The following is a 22,631-nucleotide window of genomic DNA, read 5'->3' on the forward strand; positions in this document are numbered from 1 at the left end:
TTTTTTTTTTTTCCAGGATATTAATAATTACCTGTCTTAGGTTGGGTTCTCCCAGAAACAGATCCTGAGACAAAGATTTGAGAGTAAATAGTTTACTTGGAAAGAGATCTCAGGAAACATCAATAGGAGAGTGGGGAAGTGAGATAGTGAAGGGAAGGAAGCCAAGAAAGGGGTTAACAAGTTCATTATCACTATGGACCAATGAAGTTCAGCCCTGTAGGGGATTCTGGGAGACAGTACAGAAAACTTCTCAGAGTTATCCTGACAGATGGAAGCTGAGATATTCATTTATCACCCTCTCTGGCACATCACAGATTGAAGGTTGCTCCTCGGGCAGATTCTCTAGAACTCCTTGCTTGCCCAGTAGCCAGGCTGAGTATGCTCCTGTCACAAAATAAAGCTTTAGGCTGGGAATCTCAGGTGTTTGCCATAAGCAGCCTTTGCTGAATGCTGAGGAAATTTGGGAGGACTGCCAATAATCTTGGAGACCCAACTCTCACTGAGCACTCGCAAGTGCAGGAGCCATGTGAAGCACCTTCCAAGCACAGCCATACGGAGACACCATTACTTCCAATTTTGTATTTGAGGAAACTGAGGCTTAGAAAGGCCAAGAAGCTCGCCCAGAGGCACACACCCAGGACTTGTTGGGGCTGCTGAACACAACTAGTGGAGAAAACTCATCTTCAGTAAATGAGTATACTCTTTTCTGTAAATAAATAGTTTTAATAGTAAATAAAATAGTAAATAAAGGTTTTCTGTAAAAAACTATTCTGTAAATATAGTGCAGCCTTTATGGGACTCTGACAACATGCTCTCCACACTCCTTGCCCTGGAACTTTATTTTGGGCTTCCAGCTTCCTTTGATTTGGGACCTGAGAGGACGGCTTGCATAGAGCCAGCCCCATGCCCTTTCTCCAAAACTCAGGTTTGTCATCATTTATCAGATGGAATTACTTCAAAATAAAGGATAGAAGGTCTAAAGTGTCTCACAAGCATTACATACCTCATAAATGTTGAAAAAGAAAAAATCCGCTGCATCTCGGTCTCTTGTAGCAAAAGCAAAGCAACAACTGAAAGGAAAGAAGATGAACAATTGAAAGAGAGACAAAGAGCTGCTTTAGCGGTTCACACCAGATGAGAAAGTAAGGATGAGGAAACAGTTACTCACATTTAGCATCATGCAGTGTAACGTTGCCCTGCTGACCTCGTTTCTCTAAGGCTTGAGGTGACTTAGCATCTCTTGAAGCAAACCTTTTATCTGTCAACCTGTTTTAGAATAAAGCAGTCTCTAGTAGTGCTTTGAAAGGTTTTAGTTGTATTAATCCTGAGGTGCATGAGGCTTTTACTATAAATTAATGAGAGCTTGAGTTTCATTCACGGATTCCTTTTAATGTAGGATCATTTAGGAGTACATTATTAAACTCTGTATGTACTACACTAGGGGTAGGAGTAATATACACTGCCTGACATAAGTGTAAATACCAATTCCATCCAAAATAGATCATTTAAATCATCTGTCTCTGGTGTAGATACCATTATCAGGTTTTTAAAAATGTATAAAGAGCTGAAAATTTGCTAATAGCCAAATTATCACAGGGATACATTCATAGGAACTATTTTAACTCCCAGCATAATTATGAAATAATGCATGCTCTTTCCTTGATGGGTATTTACATTTCAACCTAGGAAAATGGGAATGATACTTTCTTAGAGTTTTTAAAGGCTTAAGCCATTCTGCTGAGAGGTGCTAAGAGCAACGTTGCCATGGTTGGGAAGTTAAGATACCTTTCTGAAGCTGGACCATCAATTTCAGCAAAGTGAACTGCTTTGCCTTTCTTTCCCTTTTCCTTGAGTTCTACTGCAGGTGTAAAACTGTAATAGAAATGAGAAAAATAGGAACTTAACCTTTTTCCAGGGGAAGCTAATCATATCATGACCATGGCTCATGTAACCTTAGAACCAGCTATATTATGAGTGGATTCTAAAGAGAATTCGAGGTAAACCACTCATGTATTTACATATGGAACAATCATCCAGAAAAAGATGAAAATTTCAGACTTTATATCCAGCCTCTACATGTCAGCAGCCTCCAGAATACCATCATACACAAAAAAATTTCCATCTGAAAATAGTACAGTAACTTCACAAGAAACAGAAAGTTCATGATAAGTTTGGAAGAATTTTTTGATTTATTGAGTACTTTTTATGCATCAAGGGCTTTTATCTATAATCTTATTTAATCCTCACAGCAACTCTATGAGAAAAATATTACTATTACTGCCAATTTTATTTATTTATTTTTTAGGTGAGGCAACCCTTGGTTGACCTCACAGATTGCAAGGACCTTGTCAGCTTACAATCCCTTTTTATTTTTTATACTTAAGCACCTGGTCTTCCTATGTGGTCTCCCATCCAAGTACTAACCAGGCCCGAACCTGCTTAGCTTCTGAGATCAGACGGGACTGGGCTTGTTCAGGGTAACTCCTGGCAATATTCAGGTTGTAGAACAGGTCTGCTCCTAAAAGCATTACATGATGCCACCTCAAGGGAGTGATTTTTTTTTTTTTTGTATTTTTTTTCTTTTTTTTTTTTAACCATTGGCATCAAGTTGTTCAGTGGATGATTCCTAAACTTTTCATTCTTTCTGGTGCTCCTCTTATCACGGGTCTCCAAGGACTGGGCATTTGGAGCCGTGGGGGCAGGGACAGCTGAAATACACCGGGACGAGGGTAGGTGGAGAAAAAGAAATAGAAAGATACCAAATGTTGATGGTGGCTACCTCCAAAGAGAGATGGAGGATCAGATAGGGCAGAGAAGTCAGACTGTGAGGAAGAGACCTATCTTCCACATCTGTATACTTCTGTATTACTTGAGGTTTTTAATAAGAAGAATGTGTTGATTTATAACCTGAATAATTAAAAACAAAGTTAAACGAGATATACAGGAAGAAACAGTATGTGGTCAATATATCTATTGACATACCATTTAGAAAGCCTTTAACGAAATACTCAAATCTCCCAAACACTGAGATATATTTTTTAATTTTTATTTTTCAATTGGAGTTGATATTCAATATTAGTTTATTAGTTTCAGGTATACGGCACAGTGGTTAGACATTTAATATAACTTACGAAGTGATCCCCTTATTAATCTAGTAACCAACTGGCACTATACATAATTATTATAATATTATTGGCTAGATTCCCAATGCTGTACTTCATATCCCCTTGACTAATTTGTAACTACCAATTTGTACTTCTTAATCCTGTCACCTTTTTCACCCAGTCCCCCAACTCCTGCTCCCATCTGGCAATCATCAGTTTGTTTTCTGTATCTATGAGTCTGTTTTCATTTTGTTTTGCTTTTATTTTGTTCCTTCCATTCATTTTGCATATACGTGAAATCCATTCAGACATTTTCCAAAGGCTCTTTGAAGCCCATGCTGCTTGCTAGATGTCTAATGTGCAGGTTAGTACCTCCTTCCTCAATACAACCATCCTAAACAAGAACACAAAGTTGTTTTCAAACTTTTCCTTGGAACATCACAGTGTTCTGGCCACTTACAAGGCATTGGCTGTTACTTCCTACCAGGCTAAAGAAGCCTCAGGTCACCAGCTCTCTCCAGTGTTTCTCTTCTCTAGATGAGACGAGATAGAAATACCCAAGCTAAGTTAATTGCAAATGAACTTGCTATCTCCTATCCTTTTCTCAGTCTCATCCCTGGAATTCAAAATTTCTTGCCCTATTAGTTTGCCTGAGATTATTTGAGGCCAGAGAGTCCTAAAATAGGAAATCTGAAAGGATACATTTGGGGCTATCTTGCAGATTAGGTCTATGAACTAAGTCAAACGAGCTCAGCATTATAAAATCATGGAATCATAAAATTTGAGGGGTAGAGGACATCTGAAAGATCATCTAGTACATGGTTGTCACTTTATTGACAGAGAGAACGAAGGCACACAGAAGCTGACCCATGTCCCAGTGTTTGAAATTTGTGGCAAGCAGTGCCTTCCCTTAGCCAACAGTCTGTCATTTACTGCTAAGCCTCTAGTCCTTTTTCTCTGACCTCTGGACATGTCTTCCCTACATCACACTTGTCTGAGTGGTTTTTCCCTTGACTGAAGTCATTTTCTAGTTCAGTTAGGGAGATGGATTTCTCTTTGTGAGTGCCCTGTCATAGCTCTAAAGGCAGCTTATGCTCACAGTGCATTTGGAATCACTAAGAATCATCATTTTAACTGAAAACTGTCCTTTGAATTGCCCCTCTGATTGGCTCCCAAACTACAGTGAGAGCTAGTTTTGTACCCTCCTATAGTCTCCAGTCTCCCCCTCAATCTGGCAATCCACTTAGAATGTGGACCTTTCGTACAATGCATTTAGTTAATGTGTTTTCCTATTATAACATAATCATGTTGTTTCCTTTTGCCCTGAAATAAATGAGAAAAACAATCATATTTTCCCTCTGGAACCCATCACTGAAATGCAGAGGGCTGAACCACTTTTGGCTTTCACACAAGAGCTTTTCAGTGGTTAGTTAGTTTCCTCTTAGGTCATAATAAAAAACAAGAGAAGTTCAGGGATTCTGGAGGTGTAGTTTCCTCAGTTGTATGTCTTCAGGGGAGTCAATGACCTTGGCAAAGACTCATACAGGCTACTGATTGTTTCCCAGCTGGGAGTAGGGGTATTTGAAACAAGGATAGGACTTCTGACAGTGTCAAAGTGAAGCATATCAACCTAGATGTGGCCAGTGAATAGTTATTCCCTCTTTAATAAATAAGAAATGGGCATGCATGCTGATGAGCTATATAACACTGTCAATTTGTTCCTCACGAGGTATTTATTATTTCATTCAGCAGGTGAGAGAACTGATAATTAGCAGGGCTAAGTAACTTGACAAATAACCACTTAGTAAGCAGGAGAGTTAGGATCTGAACCCAGGTCTCCTTCCAAACCACTCTTTACCATTTCTTCCTTAACTACCTATTAAGAAATAATGACCACCTTTTCCCTGCTCATTACTGTGTCCATTTCTTGCATGAAGGTTATGGGTATGCTGTTGTATCTTGATACAGATATCTCCCTCAGGATATAATCTACAAAGGTAAGGAAAGATCTGCCTGTGAATAGGGAGCTAGGTTTTCTCTCAAGGGTAGGATTTCCAATGTCATTCATCCAGGAAAGATGCCAGGAACTGCAAGGTGGAGAAGAAGAAAGAGACCATCTTTTCTTGATGTGAACTTGAGAACACCTGGAAGTCTGCAAACTCCTGTTGGCTAGTGGTTGTAAAAGGTGGCCTACCCCATGTGAAGGGAGACTAAAACCATGGAAGAGACTTCCAGGTAGAATGTGAATGCCCCTGAGATCAAGCTGTTACTTTGCAAAGCAGATTATCTGGATTCATGACACTCCAAATTTTCCTCCCCATTTCTGGCTGTTATTTCTTAGTCTCCTAAAGCCCCTTTTCTCAAGTTCTCTAAATGAGAGCCTATCTCAGGCTTCTATCTGGTTGCTCTCCTCACTTCCTCTGAGTAATTTCATTTACTCCACTAACACCAATAACTCACAAATTTATATTTAAGGTTCAGATCTTTCTGCAGACATGAAAACTGATACATTTGCCTGTTGGACACATTTGTTCAGGCATCCTACAGACACCTCAAATTCAGTATATCCAAAACTGAACTCGTTCCCCTTTAAACTGTATTCACTATCCCTATTTCCCTCAACTCACCCACCCAAGTGTCCAAGTCAGAAAATGGCGTCATCTTTGATTCCTCTATCACCCTTTAAGCCCTTACAGCCCATTAATCACTTAATTCTTTAATATCTGTCCAATTTCTCTACTTCTCTCTCTTCTCTCTGCCACCACAATTGTAGCCACCATCACCTGTCAACTAAATTTCTGCAACTGCTTCTTAACTGATCTCCCTACTTCCAGTCTTGTCTCCCTTTGAACTACTATTTCATGCTGCAGACAGAGTCATCTTCCTAAGATGTGGTTCTAATCACAGGTTACCTACCTGCTTAAAACCTGAGCCCTCTAAAGAAAGTTCGAGTATCTCAGCATGGTATGCAAGACCTTTCATGATCTCGCCCTGGTCTACTTTATCTCTCAACACTTGGAACGCTACATTCAGCCTACTGAACTGCCTTAAGTCTCAAACATGTCCCATGCCCTCTCGAAAATAGACTTTTGCACATGCTGTTCCTTCTGCCTAGAACGCACTCTCCTCCCCAACCAAACCTCCCTTTGCCTTGTCAACTCCTACTCCTCCTCAGGTCTTGGCTGGGCTATCATCTCTCCTGGGAAGTCTTTCCTGTCTTCTGGGCTTTAGGAAATGGCCCCATTTGGGTACTCAAATCAGTGTACTTGGGTAAATGTGATTTCCCTCAGCCTTGGCCCAGCCCAGTATGGCAGTGGTGGGTATTACTGGTGAGTGAGCACCAAGGGGAACAGCAATCTCGGGGGAAGAGTTAGGATCAGCAGCACTACTACCAAAAGATTCTCTTTCCAAGAGTAACTGGAAGGGTCTGATTTATTATCAGTAAGGAGAGCAGCATAGATATCCCTCCCTGCACTTTCAAATTCCCAGGCTTTCCTGTCTGTATTACCTCCTTCTCACCGTAGTCAGTGGAAAAGCTGTTTCTATCTTTTCCAAGCTAACCTATGATCTTTATCCTATTTATACCTTCCTTCTCTTCTCTTCCATCTCTTCTTTCTCCCAAAACAATTTCCTACCTTTAAAACAAAACCCACAAAAATCCTTGTTTCTGAGTACTGGACCCCCTAAGGTTGACATCTCTTTCCTTTTTCACTGGTAAACTTACCAATAAGAGTATATTTTTGTTAGTTCCTCATCTTTATCTCAGATTCTCTCATCTAATTTCTAGATGAGAGATAATTTATAATTAGATAATAATCCTTATCTAATTTCCATCCTACTGCTGTCCTGAAACTGTTGCTCACTTAGGTCCCCAGCAACCCCCTAACTTGTTAAATCCAAAGAAAGGCATCTTTTTAGTATTTGCCCCACCCTGAGCTCTCTTTAGCATCTGACATTGTGACCACTCTCCCTCTTCTTAGAAAACCTTCTTTGCCTTTGAAGGCCTGTGTGTCTCAGGGTTTTTCCTGACTCTTCTAATCATTTCTTTCTCTCTGGCTAGCTCTAGAAGGAGTCTTTGACTCTACATTCTCCTGCAAGTCTTCATCTCCCCCTTAGATTGCTGCATAATTATCTTGTCTCCCCAGTTATAATCTCACCATCCATGCTACAGTGGCAGAGGGCTTTCTAGAGCATAGATGCAATTCCATCATGTACGCTCAGTAAAGGTTTGTGGAGTGGTACCAAACAGAAGTAGGTCTGAGAACAGTGACTGAACAGACCTTTTGCCTCTGCAGTTCCCATTCTTACCACTGTAACCTCTTAACCTCCTCTGCCTCTGTCCTGTCTCATCACCATGCATTGGGGTAACAAGTCTCTGCCACACTGTCTCTGAAAAAAAGAGTATTGAGTCCTCTTGAGTCCACCTTGAGTCCTCTCTGACTTCAAACCTATACTTTTGTCATAGGATATGCTTAGACTTTAAAAGGAAATTGGTACCTATATATGCATCAAATCTAAACACTAACTCTGACCTACAACATATAAAGGTTTGCTTTCCTCTTCCTTAGTATTGTCCCTAGCAGCTAGACTCCCAAGGTAATGCTGATACTCTGAAATTCACCACACTGAGTTACTTAAACAGGAAGCTGCCCACTACAAAAGAGCTGCCCCCACCCACCTATTTTTCATGGTATTCCTTTTCCATCTCTCCTAACTGCCCCCAATTTGTCTATTACACAGAGTCTGGAGTTTGGAGTTTTTTATTTTTAACTTTTTAAATTGAGGTATAACTTACATGTAGTAAAGTGCGTAACTCTTAAGTGGACAGCCTGATGAACTTTTTACTATGTATATGCCCACGTAACCACCACCCAGATCAACATATAGGCTATTTCCAGTACCTCAGAATATTCTGAGATTTTCACCCCTGCCAGCTGATAACTCCAAAGATGGCCATTATTCTGACCTCTATCATCACAGTTCTTTTCTTGGCTGTTATTTTAAACTCTTATATAAATGGAATCAAACAGTATTTACATTTTTATGTCTGGCCTTTTTTGTTCAACATCATGTCATATAATCTACCTTTTAAATCATACTATCCCATGTATATTGCCCCAAATTAGTGGAAATCAACCAAGTTATTTTCAAAGAATAACTTGGTAAAAAAACAAAAGAAAATTTGGTTTATGAATATTTTATAAATAAGAAAGTCGGTGTGAAATTGATAGCTGTGAATTTATTAGTAGACTTGTACAGAAAATAGTGCCACTTAGGTGGATTATTTTTAGATTAGCACTAAAAATTAGCTTGAAAAATACTACAAATTAATTTCATTTACAAAGATTAGTAAGTAAAAGAATGTTCCAATTGTCATCACAGAAATATATATGAAGATTGAGAAAAGAACATGTTGGAAAAAGAAATTTTAAAAAGACAAAAGAAACAACAAGAAAGATTTTTAAAAAAACAAAAAAAAATATTTTGAAGGAAAAAAGGAAATAGTGGCACTTAAAATTTATATCTACATGTTCTTGTGCTTTAACATGTATTTTGACTCCTGTGTTTTTCTTGTCTGTCTTCTCCCAAAGCTATCTTGCTGTCTTTCTACCTCGCACTGAGTGTGATGTTTCAGGAGCTACTCAACAGAAGCTTCTGTGACATGTTTGAGAACAAAAACTGAAATCACTGCCTTGGAAACGACAGATTACTCAAATACTGAAATAAATACTCTACGAAATAGAAACTTTCAATTGTGACTAATGTTTAGCCTTTAAATTATTTGTTTAACTGACATTAAATATGTCATTATATTTATAATGTAACTATATCTGCTTAGCTAACTCTTTTCCTGGCCTCCAGCCCCATTTGTCCTACAGCCTAAAACATATATCCATGTGAACAGCAACCACAAACACATTGCCAGTCTTGCCTCTTTTATTCTGTATATGGGTGAAAGGCAATCCCAGCCATTCAATCACCCAGATACCTGGGTGTCAACATAAGTACCTATGTCTCCCTCTCCCTTCACATCCAGGCACTACATCCTATCAATTCTATCCAAACATCCTGTCAATTCCATCTCTTAAATAGTTTCTTAGTCCTTCCATTACTATCAACATGGACTTAGTCCTGACTCTGTTTCTTACCTGTGTAACTATCTAACGTTGGTCCCCTGCCTCTAGTCTTCCTCTGCTTGAATCTAGTTGGTTTACTGAACATGTTCAATAAACATTTAGTGAGTGTCTGCTTTGTCAAGTTCTGTAGACAGCTCCAGAGTCATGAAGATGAGTAAGATAGTTCCTGCCATTGAGGGGCTTACACGGGTGGGATTTCGACAGACATTTATTTTATTCTTTATACCCGTTTGTATTGCTTGAAATTTTTTTTACCCCAAGCACATGTAATTTTTATAAAAGCTATAATAAAGTTTGTATTAAAACTTACCTTCTGAATTCAAGGGTTTTGGTTTCATCTTTCCAGTACCACATGCCTAATCGTAATCCCAACTGCTGTAAAATGAAATGATTGCAGCAAAAATAAAAGCTCAATTTACAATCCACATGTCACAATGAAAGTTTAACAATCCTCGCCTGTTGCTCTATTCAATAAAGATGTAGAATCTTAAAGTGTTTTTTCCTAACCTGAGGCCAGGATTTTATCCTTTTTTATTGTTTTTTAGATGTAGTTTCCATAGAAAGGAAAGAAGGGGGGAAGGAAGGAAAGGGAAAGAGGGAGGGAAAGAGAGAGGGAAGGGAGGAAGGAGAGGAAGAGAAGGAAGGAAACTTCACTTAGCCTGCACTATCTCAAAGCCCGTCCTAGCAACTGACCGATTCACTGGCTCAGACCACAATAAACTGATACCCAGGGCAGCCTCAAGCTTGTAGAGTAGTTAGACACTCCTAACAGGAGGAGCCTGCTCTAACACTGACCCACCCTGCAGAGGAAGTCGACAAAGAACAAGTTGACCCTTACCACCTCTGGTAGCTACCGACCCACTAACTAGCCTTTCCTCTCTGGGATCCCTCTCAGAGTAGGGCTGCTTCCTTCGCAGCAGGGCTATTTATTTTGCAACCAACCAATTAGAAGTGGTGAGGTGGAATTTTCGTAAAAAATATCTGCGTAGGGAGCCAGAATCAATTCTGGCCGTTTGCCGAATACACCTGCATAGTTTTGTTTTTGTAGGCAAATATACCCCTGTGTCCGAGTCCACTCATCCAAGGGCATATGCGGCGGCTCCAGTGGGCAGAGGGCAGAGGGGAACAAGGGCGTTCGGGCCCTGCCACGGAGTCGTCTCGGGCTCCGCGGGTCGGGCAGGGGCAGCACTGCCTGCCTTCCACCCGCCGCGCGGGTCAAGGCGACCCAGGCTGCACTTACATCCGGCCCGAAAGCTCCCGGCGTGTCCAACCCCCTCCTCCTCGGAAAAAGTTCCGGCATCTGAAACATGGCCTTCTCTCGGGACGCCTCACCGCGTCGCCGAGGCAACCGGCCGCCAACGCCCTGAACGCACGGCTCGGAGGTGGGCGGATGGGGGCGCGGATCTCGCTTCCGCCTGAGGCAAACCCACCTTCCCGCACGCAGCCTTTGCTGTGGTGGCTTGTTGTCGTTTCCATAGCAAAGCTGCCGGTTGTGGGGGGTGGGGGGTGGGGGGTGGTATTTCTTTAGTACTCATATTTCCAACCGTGAACTAAATCACTTCACTATTTTCTTTTAATTGGAATAACTAGATTCATTTCCACAAGGCAGATCCAAACTTTAATAGCACAAAATTAAGTTCAAATGCAGGTTGATACTAGGTTGATTTGGGGGAGATGAGGGGAGAAAGCGTGGAAATTGGGTTTTCAAAACTTGATTCTGCTGCATAGCTAGATGTGGAATCTAGGACGAGACAGCACTGATCCTATTTCTGAAGATACCCAAATCAGAGGTTAGGAGGATTTTCAAGGAGTAATATGTGTAAATCACGACCCTTAATAAGTACTCAAAATTAGTGTTGCTCAAAGAAACTTGCTTTGTGTCAATGGGTATTCAATTGATATTTTTACATTTACACTTTTGAAATCACGTGTCTTGTAATTCTCTCTTGCAATTGAATTGATATAAAGATTACGGTTCTTTCATTCCCACACTGATATAAGCAATGCTAGATGACACTAGATGACTGGGACTGCCTCATATATTCTTTTAATCCCGTTTACTTAGTACAATAGATGCTTAGTAAATAGTTGGTGATTGTATACTCTCATAAACTCCCATAAAAAAGACAATCACTGTTTACAGTGGTATAAAATTGTAATCATCCAGATTTACCTTTTATTCACTTGAGTCCATTGCTGGCAGCTGTTCTGGTTGTCTCAGGCATATAAAAACCCACCTACTTATACACTGGCAGTGCTGCCTTGAGGCTGCCTACAAGATGACTCATTTGAAAAGGAATAGATTTTTTCACCAAGCAGTGCGTATAACTTAGGGTGGGGAGAACAGGGAGAAATAATAAGCTGAAGCTCCAGAGAGGCCTAAGAAAGACCAAGGATTCTGGATGGAATCCATCCACCTCACAAGCATTATGAGGAAAACCACGCTTCAGCCAACCTCTTCAGTTTATCCCAATGAGTGAAGAAATGCTAATAGAAAACCAAAGATCTTTCACACCTCACCATAGTTTAACTTCAGGCTGTCTAATGTACAAAACTAAGGTAAAAATAAGAGTTGAGAACCCAAAAAAATGACCTACATAAAAAGTTACATGACAAGTTATTTCACATGTGCTAGAGGGATGTAATATTTAAAGGAAAATTTCTATAATTTTGAAGGGAACATCTTATACTTCTGTATTACCAGACTCTAACAAAAGAAGGAATATAAGATTGCTTTTATGACTCTTAATTATTTAAAGTTACCCACTCATTTCTTAAGTTAGAGTTTTCATCAAATAGTTTTTTTAAATGACATTAGAAATTCGCAACCTAAAATGGAAAGATAATTTTCCCTTTAAAAAAATTCATGTTATAAAGTAAGAATAAATATTTAATAATTCCAAGTGTCCTATGAGAGAAAGATTTTTTTTTCCTAATTGAAACTTTCCAAGGTTATATAACTAAGAACATACAACACAAAACTAAATTGCTGGTCTCAGATTTTAGGCCCAAGACATTAATCAAATATAATGCATGCTTATATTATGAAAAAGTCATAATGGACATGTTTTCATGGTGTTACAATTCTACCTTTAAAAATGAAAATGTTAAATTAAAGCAGCAATGTCAATATTTGAATTAGCAACTTCATTTTGGGTGGCTTACTTCCAATATTGAATTTACAACCTAATCTATATTGAAAAGATTGAAGGAAAAGCTATGGCTTCTTATTTGTTCTAAAAGACATTTCAGCATTAAGTACCACCCTATTAAGTTTCAGAAATGCATATACCCTAAAATATTTCCATTCTAAAAGCTATATCAGGAATAAATACTGGGCTTTTTCTAAAGCTCCATACTTTTTCTTTAAAGAATGAAATTCTATTTAATACCAATGCTTAAAGACAGTCCTTTGAAACAATTTTCTCATACCTATCTATAAATTAAAAATACAGAAACAATTGAATATTTGTTGTCCCTTAACCTAAACATATATATTCCTTTAGCAAATGTCTTGGGATGTATGAATTTGATTTTTTAAAACTTCAATTTAATTCCTGTTCAAAAGCTCAAGGGAAACATCCATCACAGTAAATTTTAATAAAATATATTCAATTTAAATAGATGAAGGCCTTATCATGGACCTAGTATTTGAGCTTCATAAAAGAAATCTTTTGACTTCATCTAGATAGCCAAGTTGTATTCCTGTTTAAGATTATATAGGATAAATTCTCAAGTCTCCTTGACATACTGCTTAGATGATTTATTAAATATCCTATTATGCATGTTAAGTTTCAATATGGAGCATTACTATCTCCTAATGCACAAATCAAGTTTTAACGAAATTCCATTGCACATATCAAATTAATACCAAAAAATTTAGAGTGAACTTGTTTTGAAATTTCATACATCTCAAATACTATAAACAACCTGTTACATCTTATTCTGACAGATGTCTAGTTTTATTGCCTCAAAACAGGGGCACTATGTTAACCACACATTCAGGTAAGAATATAAGTGCCTACTTTGAGAAATGCATTTTTTTAATCCCTTAGTATTCTATATGTACTGCATTTGCTTTAGTCATGACCATTAGTCTCTAATATACTCACTACTTTCAAGTTCAAATGATGCTTAATTATTCCTTAAACTGTAATTTACCCTTGTCCTAACATCAAGTACTTTTTCCACTGTCATTTGACTATGGCTGATCTAACATCTGCTAAGGAGTTCCCAGGGCTTATTCGGTTACCAGTTTCAGCTGACCCCTGGAAACAGTAAATGGCTGCTTTGGTGGCTTTATCTTAATAATATTCAGATCTAGGTAAATTTGAGAAGACAGAAAAATAAAAACCCTCAAGAAGGCTAGGTGTTTTACAAATTACTTTTCAAAAAATAGAAAATGAAGTATCTACATAGATTGATGTTATTGTTATAGCTAGTTGCCAGAGGCCAGGCCACAGAATCAAAGAGACTACCACTAGTAGTCTTTAATGTTTTTAGAAACTAATGTCTTCTAAAGTAAGGTCTAAATGGAATCAGACTCTACCAAATTGCACTTAAAGATTCCATTATATTTTGAAGTTAAAGCAAGGGATAAACACTTTCGACAAATAAAGGACTAATAAAAGTTTAATAGAATGGGTATTATCTTGGTAAAAAATAATTCTAAACGTCACTCTAAGGCAACTATTGACCTGTTCTGTTAGTACCAAGGCAGCTTATCAAATGTTTATGTGACAGTTTGTAGTCAATAAAACACCTTAATGCCTCCTTGCTGTAAACTTTTCACCTGCTTGACACCAGCACTGAAAAACGCAAGTTACCTTCAGTTTTTCAGTGTAAAGAGCAATTACCTTAAAAATTTTAAGTTTATTTTGAAGCAATTTCACAATTGCCTTTCTATCTTCATCCCCCAACCAAAAGAAGACTTGCTTAAAAATATATATATGTACAAAAAATTCAGCTCTTGTGTGAGTGGGTCATTACCAACATCCAATATTTCTAGGCTAATTTGTTCTCTAATTTTTATATTATTTCAAAAGTTAATCTCTCTGCATGATAAAAGGTCCTCTACTAAATTAAAAATATAGCTTCTATAATTCACTGTGATCTTATGAACATTATTTGGAAAGAGATATCAAAATGTCTGTATGTGGTGAAAACATTAGGTTAACTATGCATTTTCCAATCAGCTTTACTGAATTTCTCCCAAGTTCCCCTTATAGAGAATAAATCAGAACAAAGCAGGAGTGTAATTCCACTGAAAAATAAACATGAACCCCCTTCTCCCAAATATGTGGATTTTAAAGCTTAAGTCCAGGAATAGTGGCTCCCAGAGGGTTACAATAGTCCAATCTGTAACAATCTCAACTCGGATATGTAAGAAAATGAACAAGCTGTATATTAACAAAATATAGGGCTATCCTGCAGTTTCCCTTTATGAAAAGAAATCTATTCTAGTGATTTAAGGCAGGTATTGCAAAAGCATTATGATTCTTAAATCAGAAAAAGACTATATCATCTCCTATTCCCTAAGAAATTATACCTGCTGGAAACATATCCTTATGAAATTTGCCTTATGCTCATAAGTTGAGCTGTTTTACTAGAAAATTAAAACAAGTTTGACCAAATTTGGACCCAATATTAAGTGGCGTTAAAGTTTGTCTACTGGCTCTAGTTTCAGGCACTTATATGTCATAGAGAGCAACGTTTTAAACTACTTTGTACTATTATCAGAAGACAACTCCTGCTTCAGCTTTTGTTTAGAAAAAGAATCATTTTACACTTAACCCCAGAATATAGCTTGTATTTTGCTGGACTATTCAGGTGACTGTCACTTGAACAGCCAAGCCTTAGGAGTCTGGGTACACTGGAAGACCCCAGTCTGGTTTCTGTATTAAAAGAGGAGAAAAAAAGTTTACCCAGAACTTCTCCCTTAAATTGTTAGTAATTCAAAGCAGGAACCTCATCTGAGAATTAGACAAGATTGAGTTAAATAAATTTCACCTTAATATCCTACTTAGTTAAAGACCAACATATGTAAAGCAATACCAAGGGAAAATTAAAAACTCCAAGACAGTAATTTTGAGATCAATTTCAGCTTTACTTTAAATTTGTATTTATGCAATTGCTTGCAAAAAGAATGCCTGTCCTTGACTTTACTGCGATGTTTACTTTCCTTAAAGTAGTACATAAAAATAAACAATTCAAGCTTCTATATATTTTATTGTTACCAAGCTTCCACCAAACGTGTGCAAACTTCAGGTCTCCCATCTCCAAACTAAGCTAACCAAAACTGCCCAAGTCAGCAAACATGCAAAATGCATTAAAGAGAAACCTCAAATGTTTTTTAAAATCAAACTTTAGAACTAACCTTTTACAATTAAACTAAGTTATGGTATCTTTCCTTTCATATGCATACACCAGACTAACGACTTCCAACAACAGATCTGTACTTGGCACAAGGACATTTCAAAAAAGAAACAAAAATAAAAGGAAAAAAAAAAATAAAGAGAGGAAAAGAGGTTTACGCTGACTCGAGTGCAAGCTTAGTCCACTTCCTCGATGGTGGGTCCCCCGGAGGCTCCAGACCCGCCGCCGCCGGGGCCGCCTTGGTAAAGTTTGCTGATGATGGGGTTGCACACTCTTTCCAGCTCTTTCTGCTTGTGTTCATACTCATCTTTCTCTGCCATCTGGTTTCGGTCGAGCCAGTTGATGACCTCCTGGCACTTGTCGAGGATCTTGTTTTTGTCCTGCTCACTAATCTTGCCCCTCAGTTTCTCGTCTTCCACCGTCTGCTTGATATTGTAGGTATAAGACTCCACCGCGTTTTTGGCGGCGACACGATCGCGATTGGCTTCATCTTCCGATTTGTACCGCTCCGCCTCCTGCACCATCCGATCAATGTCGTCCTTGCTCAGACGACCCTTGTCGTTGGTGATAGTGATTTTGTTTTCTTTACCGGTGCTCTTGTCGGCGGCGGTGACATTGAGGATGCCGTTGGCGTCGATGTCGAAGGTGACCTCGATCTGGGGGACCCCGCGGGGCGCCGGGGGGATCCCGGTCAGATCGAACTTGCCCAACAGGTTATTGTCCTTGGTCATGGCCCGTTCGCCCTCGTACACCTGCACCAGCACGCTGCTCTGGTTGTCTGAGTAGGTGGTGAAGGTCTGCGTCTGCTTGGTGGGGATCGTGGTGTTCCTCTTGATGAGTGGGGTCATGACGCCGCCAGCCGTCTCAATGCCGAGCGACAACGGGGTGACATCGAGCAGCAGCAGGTCCTGCACGTTCTCTGACTTGTCCCCGATGAGGATGGCCGCCTGCACCGCGGCTCCGTAGGCCACCGCCTCATCAGGGTTGATGCTCTTGTTCAGCTCCTTGCCGTTGAAGAAATCCTGCAGCAGCTTCTGGATCTTAGGAATGCGGGTGGAGCCTCCCACCAGCACGATCTCCTGGATCTGGCCCTTGTCAAGCTTGGCGTCGCGCAGCGCCTTCTCCACAGGCTCCAGAGTTCCGCGGAACAGATCGGCGTTGAGCTCCTCAAAGCGGGCGCGGGTGATGGACGTGTAGAAGTCCACACCCTCGTAGAGCGAGTCGATTTCGATGCTGGCCTGTGTGGACGAGCTAAGGGTGCGCTTGGCGCGCTCGCAGGCAGTGCGAAGCCGCCGCACCGCACGCTTGTTGGGCCCAATGTCCTTCTTGTGCTTGCGCTTGAATTCCTCCGCCAGGTGGCTCACCATGCGGTTGTCGAAGTCCTCGCCGCCCAGGTGGGTGTCGCCGGCTGTGGACTTCACCTCGAAGATGCCGTCGTCGATCGTCAGGATGGACACGTCGAAGGTGCCGCCGCCCAGGTCAAAGATGAGCACGTTCTTCTCGCCGCCCGCGCAGCCCTTCTTGTCCAGGCCATAGGCGATGGCCGCCGCTGTGGGCTCGTTGATGATGCGCAGCACGTTGAGGCCCGTGATGGTGCCGGCGTCTTTCGTGGCCTGGCGCTGCGAATCGTTGAAATAGGCAGGGACAGTGATGACCGCGCTCTGCACCTTGCCCCCCAGGTAGGCTTCGGCGATCTCCTTCATCTTGGTCAGCACCATGGACGAGATCTCCTCGGGGTAGAACGCCTTGGTCTCCCCCTTGTAGCTCACCTGCACCTTGGGCTTGTCCCCGTCGCTGATCACCTGGAAAGGCCAGTGCTTCATGTCCGACTGCACTGTAGCGTCCTCGAACTTCCGTCCGATCAGCCTCTTGGCGTCGAAGATGGTGTTGGTGGGGTTCATGGCCACCTGGTTCTTGGCGGCGTCACCGATGAGGCGCTCGGTGTCAGTAAAGGCAACGTAGCTGGGGGTGGTGCGGTTGCCCTGGTCGTTGGCAATGATCTCCACCTTCCCATGTTGGAAGACCCCCACGCACGAGTAGGTGGTGCCCAGGTCGATGCCGATAGCCGGGCCGCGGGCAGACATCCTGACTGAAAAATAGGCAAGCGACGTTAGGCGAGAATATCAGGGACAGAAAATCCGCGGCGTCAACTAACGGTCGCCTCGCACCGGACACCGCGAGTGCAACCACTTCTCCCTCTCCCCCCGCTCGGCTCCCCGCTCTTATAGCCGCCTCCCTGCCGCCTTGTGGAAACTCCCAGAGCCAATCCGCTCCCAGAACCGCCCGCCAAGGCTTGCCTGGGTCGGAGTGACCCGCCCGTGGCCCAACAGATTTCAAGTTAAGTGAGGGGCGGGACCCTATCCCGCGCGAGGAGGCGAGGGGCGGCCGTTATGCAAATAATGCCCCTCCCTCGTCTCCCTGCGGCAGGTGTTCGCGGCACCTCACGCGCCTCCTGCAGCTTGGGGGCGTTAGGCTCGCGCACCTCCTCGTCATCCCCGCCAGGTAAACGCGGTTTTTCGAGATCTTTGCCTTCCATAAGGCGGGATTTATCGACATCCATTGGATTGACAGGTCAGGTGACCAATGAGCAGTGCGAACTCCCAAGTAGGGTGGGGAAGGAAAGTCTGGGGCGTGGCGCGATGAGGAGAGCGGAAGGGGAGCGGGAGACCCGAGCCACCTCGGCGGTTCCCTCTGTTCCTAGTCCTTAAATGCAGTTCAGTGCTAACTGTACCGACTAATGTAGCACGCAGGGGCAGGGCAATTTATTGATTTGGCCGCACCGAGGAAACAGGGCCAGAGCCTGCTTTTTTAATGTTGGCATGGCCTCGGCATGAGGGTTTCCCCCCAGGCGGGGACGAAAAGAAATGACACTGAAGTTACTGGTACTGGCTGTCGGCCTCCTGGAATTTTTCTTTGCGTACTTCGCAGCGTCTCAGTGTGTGGGAGCGCTCGAGATAAACTGCCTGGCAGGCGAGGACAATAGGAACCCAGGAGAGCGTCTGGAGAGGCCGACTTCTTTGACGCGCCACGTGCAGGCCTGCGGCGTGGGAGACACGAGTGCCTGCAACTCTTCTTCCCATTTTTCCTGCTTATCCTTACACTTTAAGCGTCCTTATTTCGTCTCTTCTTATTTCTGGTTTCAAGTGCTTTATCCGCCGCTTTGAGTTCATCACAGGAAGATGTATAATTAAAACCCTCACGTTGAAGCACCGTAAAATAATCCAGTCTCACGCCCAGCCCTATTCTCTCAACCCCAACATACACACATGCGATCGTGTTTATGACAGAGTCATGTTTATGACAGCTTAACCGAATGAGATTATTTTCTTTAGCTATGCCGAAGTTACATTACAGGCATAACCCTCAGAGAAGGTAAGTGGAAAGGAGCGCAATTCATTTTATGATATGAGAATAAGTTTGAAAGTACTGTCTGGCGCCAGGTGATGAGATAGAAGCAGACTCCTATAAAAGGGCTCTTGAAAGAGAACAACAAAATTGCTGGGCTAATAGTTTACATATGGAAGAAGCTGTAGACATTCATTCAACAAATTTTAACAGGTACCTACTATGTGAGAGTAAAAAGACAAATGAGATTGTCTTTATGAGGTTGAGAGTCTAATAAAGAAGTAAACATAATTGAGAGAAGTGCTATGGGAACACAAAGGAGGGGCACATCCGGAGAGGGAAAAAGTATGTTGGTAGAGCCTCCTGAAAGAGATGACATGCCTGAGCCAGGCGCTGAAGTTTGCCAGCAAAGAGAGGAGGAAAGGCGTTCTTTGTATAGGTTTGTAGTAGCATGTGGAAAGAGGAAAGTAGTGTGTGCTGGGGCAACTACGTGTTCTGTATAGATTAGTGTCACTACAAGGGGAGGGATACAAGCAAGAAATATGTCTTCAGGTGAACAGGATACATTTAAGAGCTTTATGTGCCATGATTTTTTTTTTTCCTGAGAGAGAGGAACCATCCTTTGGTGGAGACTAGTAATGTATAGCCCATATCAAAGTTGTATGAGACAGTGCTGGAGAAAAGTTTTTGTCTGAGAAACACTTAAGCAATCTGTGACCAATAAGTAATGTTGACAGAACCCTACAAAGTCAATCAATGAACATTTAAGTTTCTTTTATCTAATTGTGTGTGTAATTTTCAGTCTTTAAAAACACACTTGCTACTAATCTGCTAATCTCATTAGTTAAATAGTACTGGCTTTATCTACATTCCCATCTCCTTTACTATGAAAGAAAGGTAAAGAAAAAAATCGAACTAGGAAATCTTTTAAAGAAAATATTAGAAAAACAGAGAAAACCGAAAGGTTTCTATTAAACGTGTCTTAAATTGTAAGTACATATCTCTTGATTTTATTCTTGCAAATTGTTGGGTTTTATATAGTAAAAAAAAGAATGAGAAAGAGAGAGAATTAGTGGGCTGGAGAGCAATCTACATTCTTTGTTTAACTGATAATACAATGTGATTTAGAGACAGGGTCCCAGCTGCCATTGAAAGCAGAAAGAGCTGTAAGAAACAAAAAATCGTCAGATCACTTGTATTCACTCAGCCCTCACACACTTAACTTCAAGCAAAGTAAAATAGCAAAAAAGCAAACATGACAGTTCTTACACACACATACTAAAACTAGAGCTTCAGAAGAGAGTTCTTAGTAACTATGTACTATCCCTATGCACAATTACAAACAAATCTTGCAATCTAACCACCACAATCATCTTTAACACAGCTTTTCGAAAAAATAATAGCAATTTACTTGCATTTTCTTCAGCTATATATATTTTTTCTATTCTAACTTTTCACCTAGTAAATTAATGTTTTATGTTTCATACTTTAGATGGCATCCTGAGCTTTTCCCAAAAAGACACAATATTTGCATTTTGATTTTATATAAAGTAAACTTTTGCAGTTCTAGAACATTATATTACACTGAGCATTCTTGGAATTTTTACATTGTTCCTTATTTGTGTTGATTTTTTAAAATATTTTGTTCTTTTATCTGATTATTGTGGCTCAAACTTTATTAAAGACATACAAAATACAAAAACAAAAAACATACCCCATTAAAAATGATCAAATTACCATATTTATAAGTAAATAATATTCATCAATGCCAGCAATAGTGCAGCAAAACAGGTCAACTCTATTGGTGGGCAATGTGACAGTATTTTTTCTTTACCTTAAATAAGATCATACCCTTCATTTAGCATTACCCTGTGGGATTCATCCTAAGGAAATAATAGAACATTCAGGTAGTATTATTTATGATAACAGCAACATTAAAAAGATAACTTAAATAATTGACAATAAGAAAATGATTGCATCGATTATAGTACATCTGTATGATGATTATGTAGCCATAAAAATTGTTTATAGGAATTTTAATAATACAGAAAAGTTTTTGATATAGTTAAGTAGAAAAGTAAGATAGAAGACTTTGTATCTTCTTATCCTAATGTAGGATAATGTTATGTGTATGAAAAATGCATCAAAATTAGTTATCTCTAGATGGTAGGATTATCAGCAATTTTTCTAAATTTCTTCTTTATACTTTTACAATTGATTTTTAAAACTTGTTAACATTCATGTGAAACTAAGTTCACTAATTCTACTGACATAGAAATTACTACTGATTTCAACAAGTGAAATCTGTTTGGCAGATTACAAATGCTAGGTGTTTCAAAATATTTTTAAAATCCAAAGACTGAAGTTCCACCCTGTCTGGAAAACACAACAGCTTTAATATATGCCAAATCTTTTCTAATCAATCCCCAACATCTGGAAGAGTACCTGGAACATAATAGTGATTCATTAGCTCAGTGTTTATTAAAAGTGACCTGATGCACATTATTTAACCAAAAACTGGAATCACTTTATTTTCTTCCTGTAGAAGAGGAAGAGTCTCTGCCTACATATTACATTTCTGTACTAAATTATACTACAAAGATCAAAAGTTGAAACAAATTCTCACCTGAAAATATTAGTACTAGAGATAAAAAGATGAATAAAATAAGGTCTAAAACTATGTGTATGGGTACTCAGGCCTCCCCTAAGGAGACTGAGAAAGAATAAATTTTTCCAGAATTACCAGGGAAAAAAAATTTATGAATTTTCTGGAACCCTCTCAATCCCTACCCAGGCAGAACTTCGTAAAGTTTGTGGATTGTTTTGAGGAGGCGATATTGGCCTGAAGAGGTGGGGCAAGTAGCAGCCTATAATTTGAGGACCTACACGCAAATTAAAGTCAAACTAATTATTATATTTAAGATCTCTGTAAATAGTGCCATTTTATAATTCTTTAGAAGTACTCTGTCTCAAAATATTTCTCCAATCACTTGTCACTGTAGGACATTTTTCGCCATTTGTTTCTTTGAGTCTTGGAAAACTGTCTTTAAAAATTATAATTAAATTGTAGATACACAGTCGCCTGGAGTAGGACACTACCATGTCTGGCATGGAAGACTATGAGATCCAAACCTGTAATAGAGGCTTTTTCAGAAGAAAAGTAAATCTGTGACAATAGCAGACAAATTGAGCCTACTTCAGTTTTGTAGAGTGCTAACTAGGAGGACAGACTCTTGGGGAGTAGTCTGAAATAACCTGAAAGAAGTGAGGCTGTTGTCTTATACATGGAGAATCAGATTCAATTTGTGCCATTATTGTTGACACTTATTAAGTAAAATTAAATTAAGTGAAATGATGGCAATCATTGTTCAAGACTGACCTAAAATGTATACTCATAACTGATCACTTGAAAAAAATTATTAAATTCTTAAACTGAAAATAAAATGAATTTTACTGGTTAGGAACTTATTTCTATGAGTAAATTATGTGTGTTATTTTGAGAAATGAATTAACCCTCTGAAAGAGAGTTAATTAACCCTCAATATTATGTCAGTGGATTTTATAAATAATTATTTCTTTTTGTATTATAAAGAAACCTAAATAATTTATTGCTGTATGTGTTTGCCATGAAATAGTACTTTTCTAAACATCCTATATTGAAAGAAAACAG

The 22,631-nt window shown here is 40.0% G+C and overlaps 2 protein-coding genes and 1 non-coding gene across 6 annotated transcripts in view; 1 reads left to right on the forward strand and 2 right to left on the reverse strand.

Moving 5' to 3' along the window:
- The window catches only part of PPP1R36 (protein phosphatase 1 regulatory subunit 36), a 21,214-nt gene extending 10,615 nt beyond the window's left edge, over window positions 1-10,599 (reverse strand). Inside the window, exons 1-5 of one of the 4 annotated variants that reach the window (XM_011384443.2) lie at window positions 10,482-10,599; window positions 9,552-9,616; window positions 1,786-1,872; window positions 1,169-1,266; window positions 1,004-1,070 (exon numbers count right to left, since the gene is read on the reverse strand). In XM_011384443.2, the coding sequence (XP_011382745.1) occupies window positions 1,004-1,070; window positions 1,169-1,266; window positions 1,786-1,872; window positions 9,552-9,616; window positions 10,482-10,550 (386 nt within the window). In that variant the 5' untranslated portion in view covers window positions 10,551-10,599. The other 3 variants (XM_011384446.2, XM_011384455.2, XM_023527059.1) reach the window with 3 other exon arrangements.
- A 4,727-nt stretch (window positions 10,600-15,326) lies between these two features.
- HSPA2 (heat shock protein family A (Hsp70) member 2) lies at window positions 15,327-18,071 on the reverse strand. The gene has a single exon (XM_011384462.1). The coding sequence runs from the start codon at window positions 17,698-17,700 to the stop codon at window positions 15,793-15,795; it is 1,908 nt and encodes a 635-aa protein (XP_011382764.1). The 5' UTR covers window positions 17,701-18,071; the 3' UTR covers window positions 15,327-15,792.
- A 4,234-nt stretch (window positions 18,072-22,305) lies between these two features.
- Window positions 22,306-22,369, forward strand: LOC111735936. Its single transcript, XR_002779018.1, has one exon. It is a non-coding gene; the product is annotated as a small nucleolar RNA SNORD2 (small nucleolar RNA).
- The last annotated feature ends 262 nt before the right edge of the window (window positions 22,370-22,631 follow it).

The sequence above is a fragment of the Pteropus vampyrus genome, unplaced genomic scaffold (genome assembly GCF_000151845.1).
Source record: "Pteropus vampyrus isolate Shadow unplaced genomic scaffold, Pvam_2.0 Scaffold15, whole genome shotgun sequence".
In the NCBI taxonomy this organism is placed as follows: Eukaryota; Metazoa; Chordata; class Mammalia; order Chiroptera; family Pteropodidae; genus Pteropus; species Pteropus vampyrus.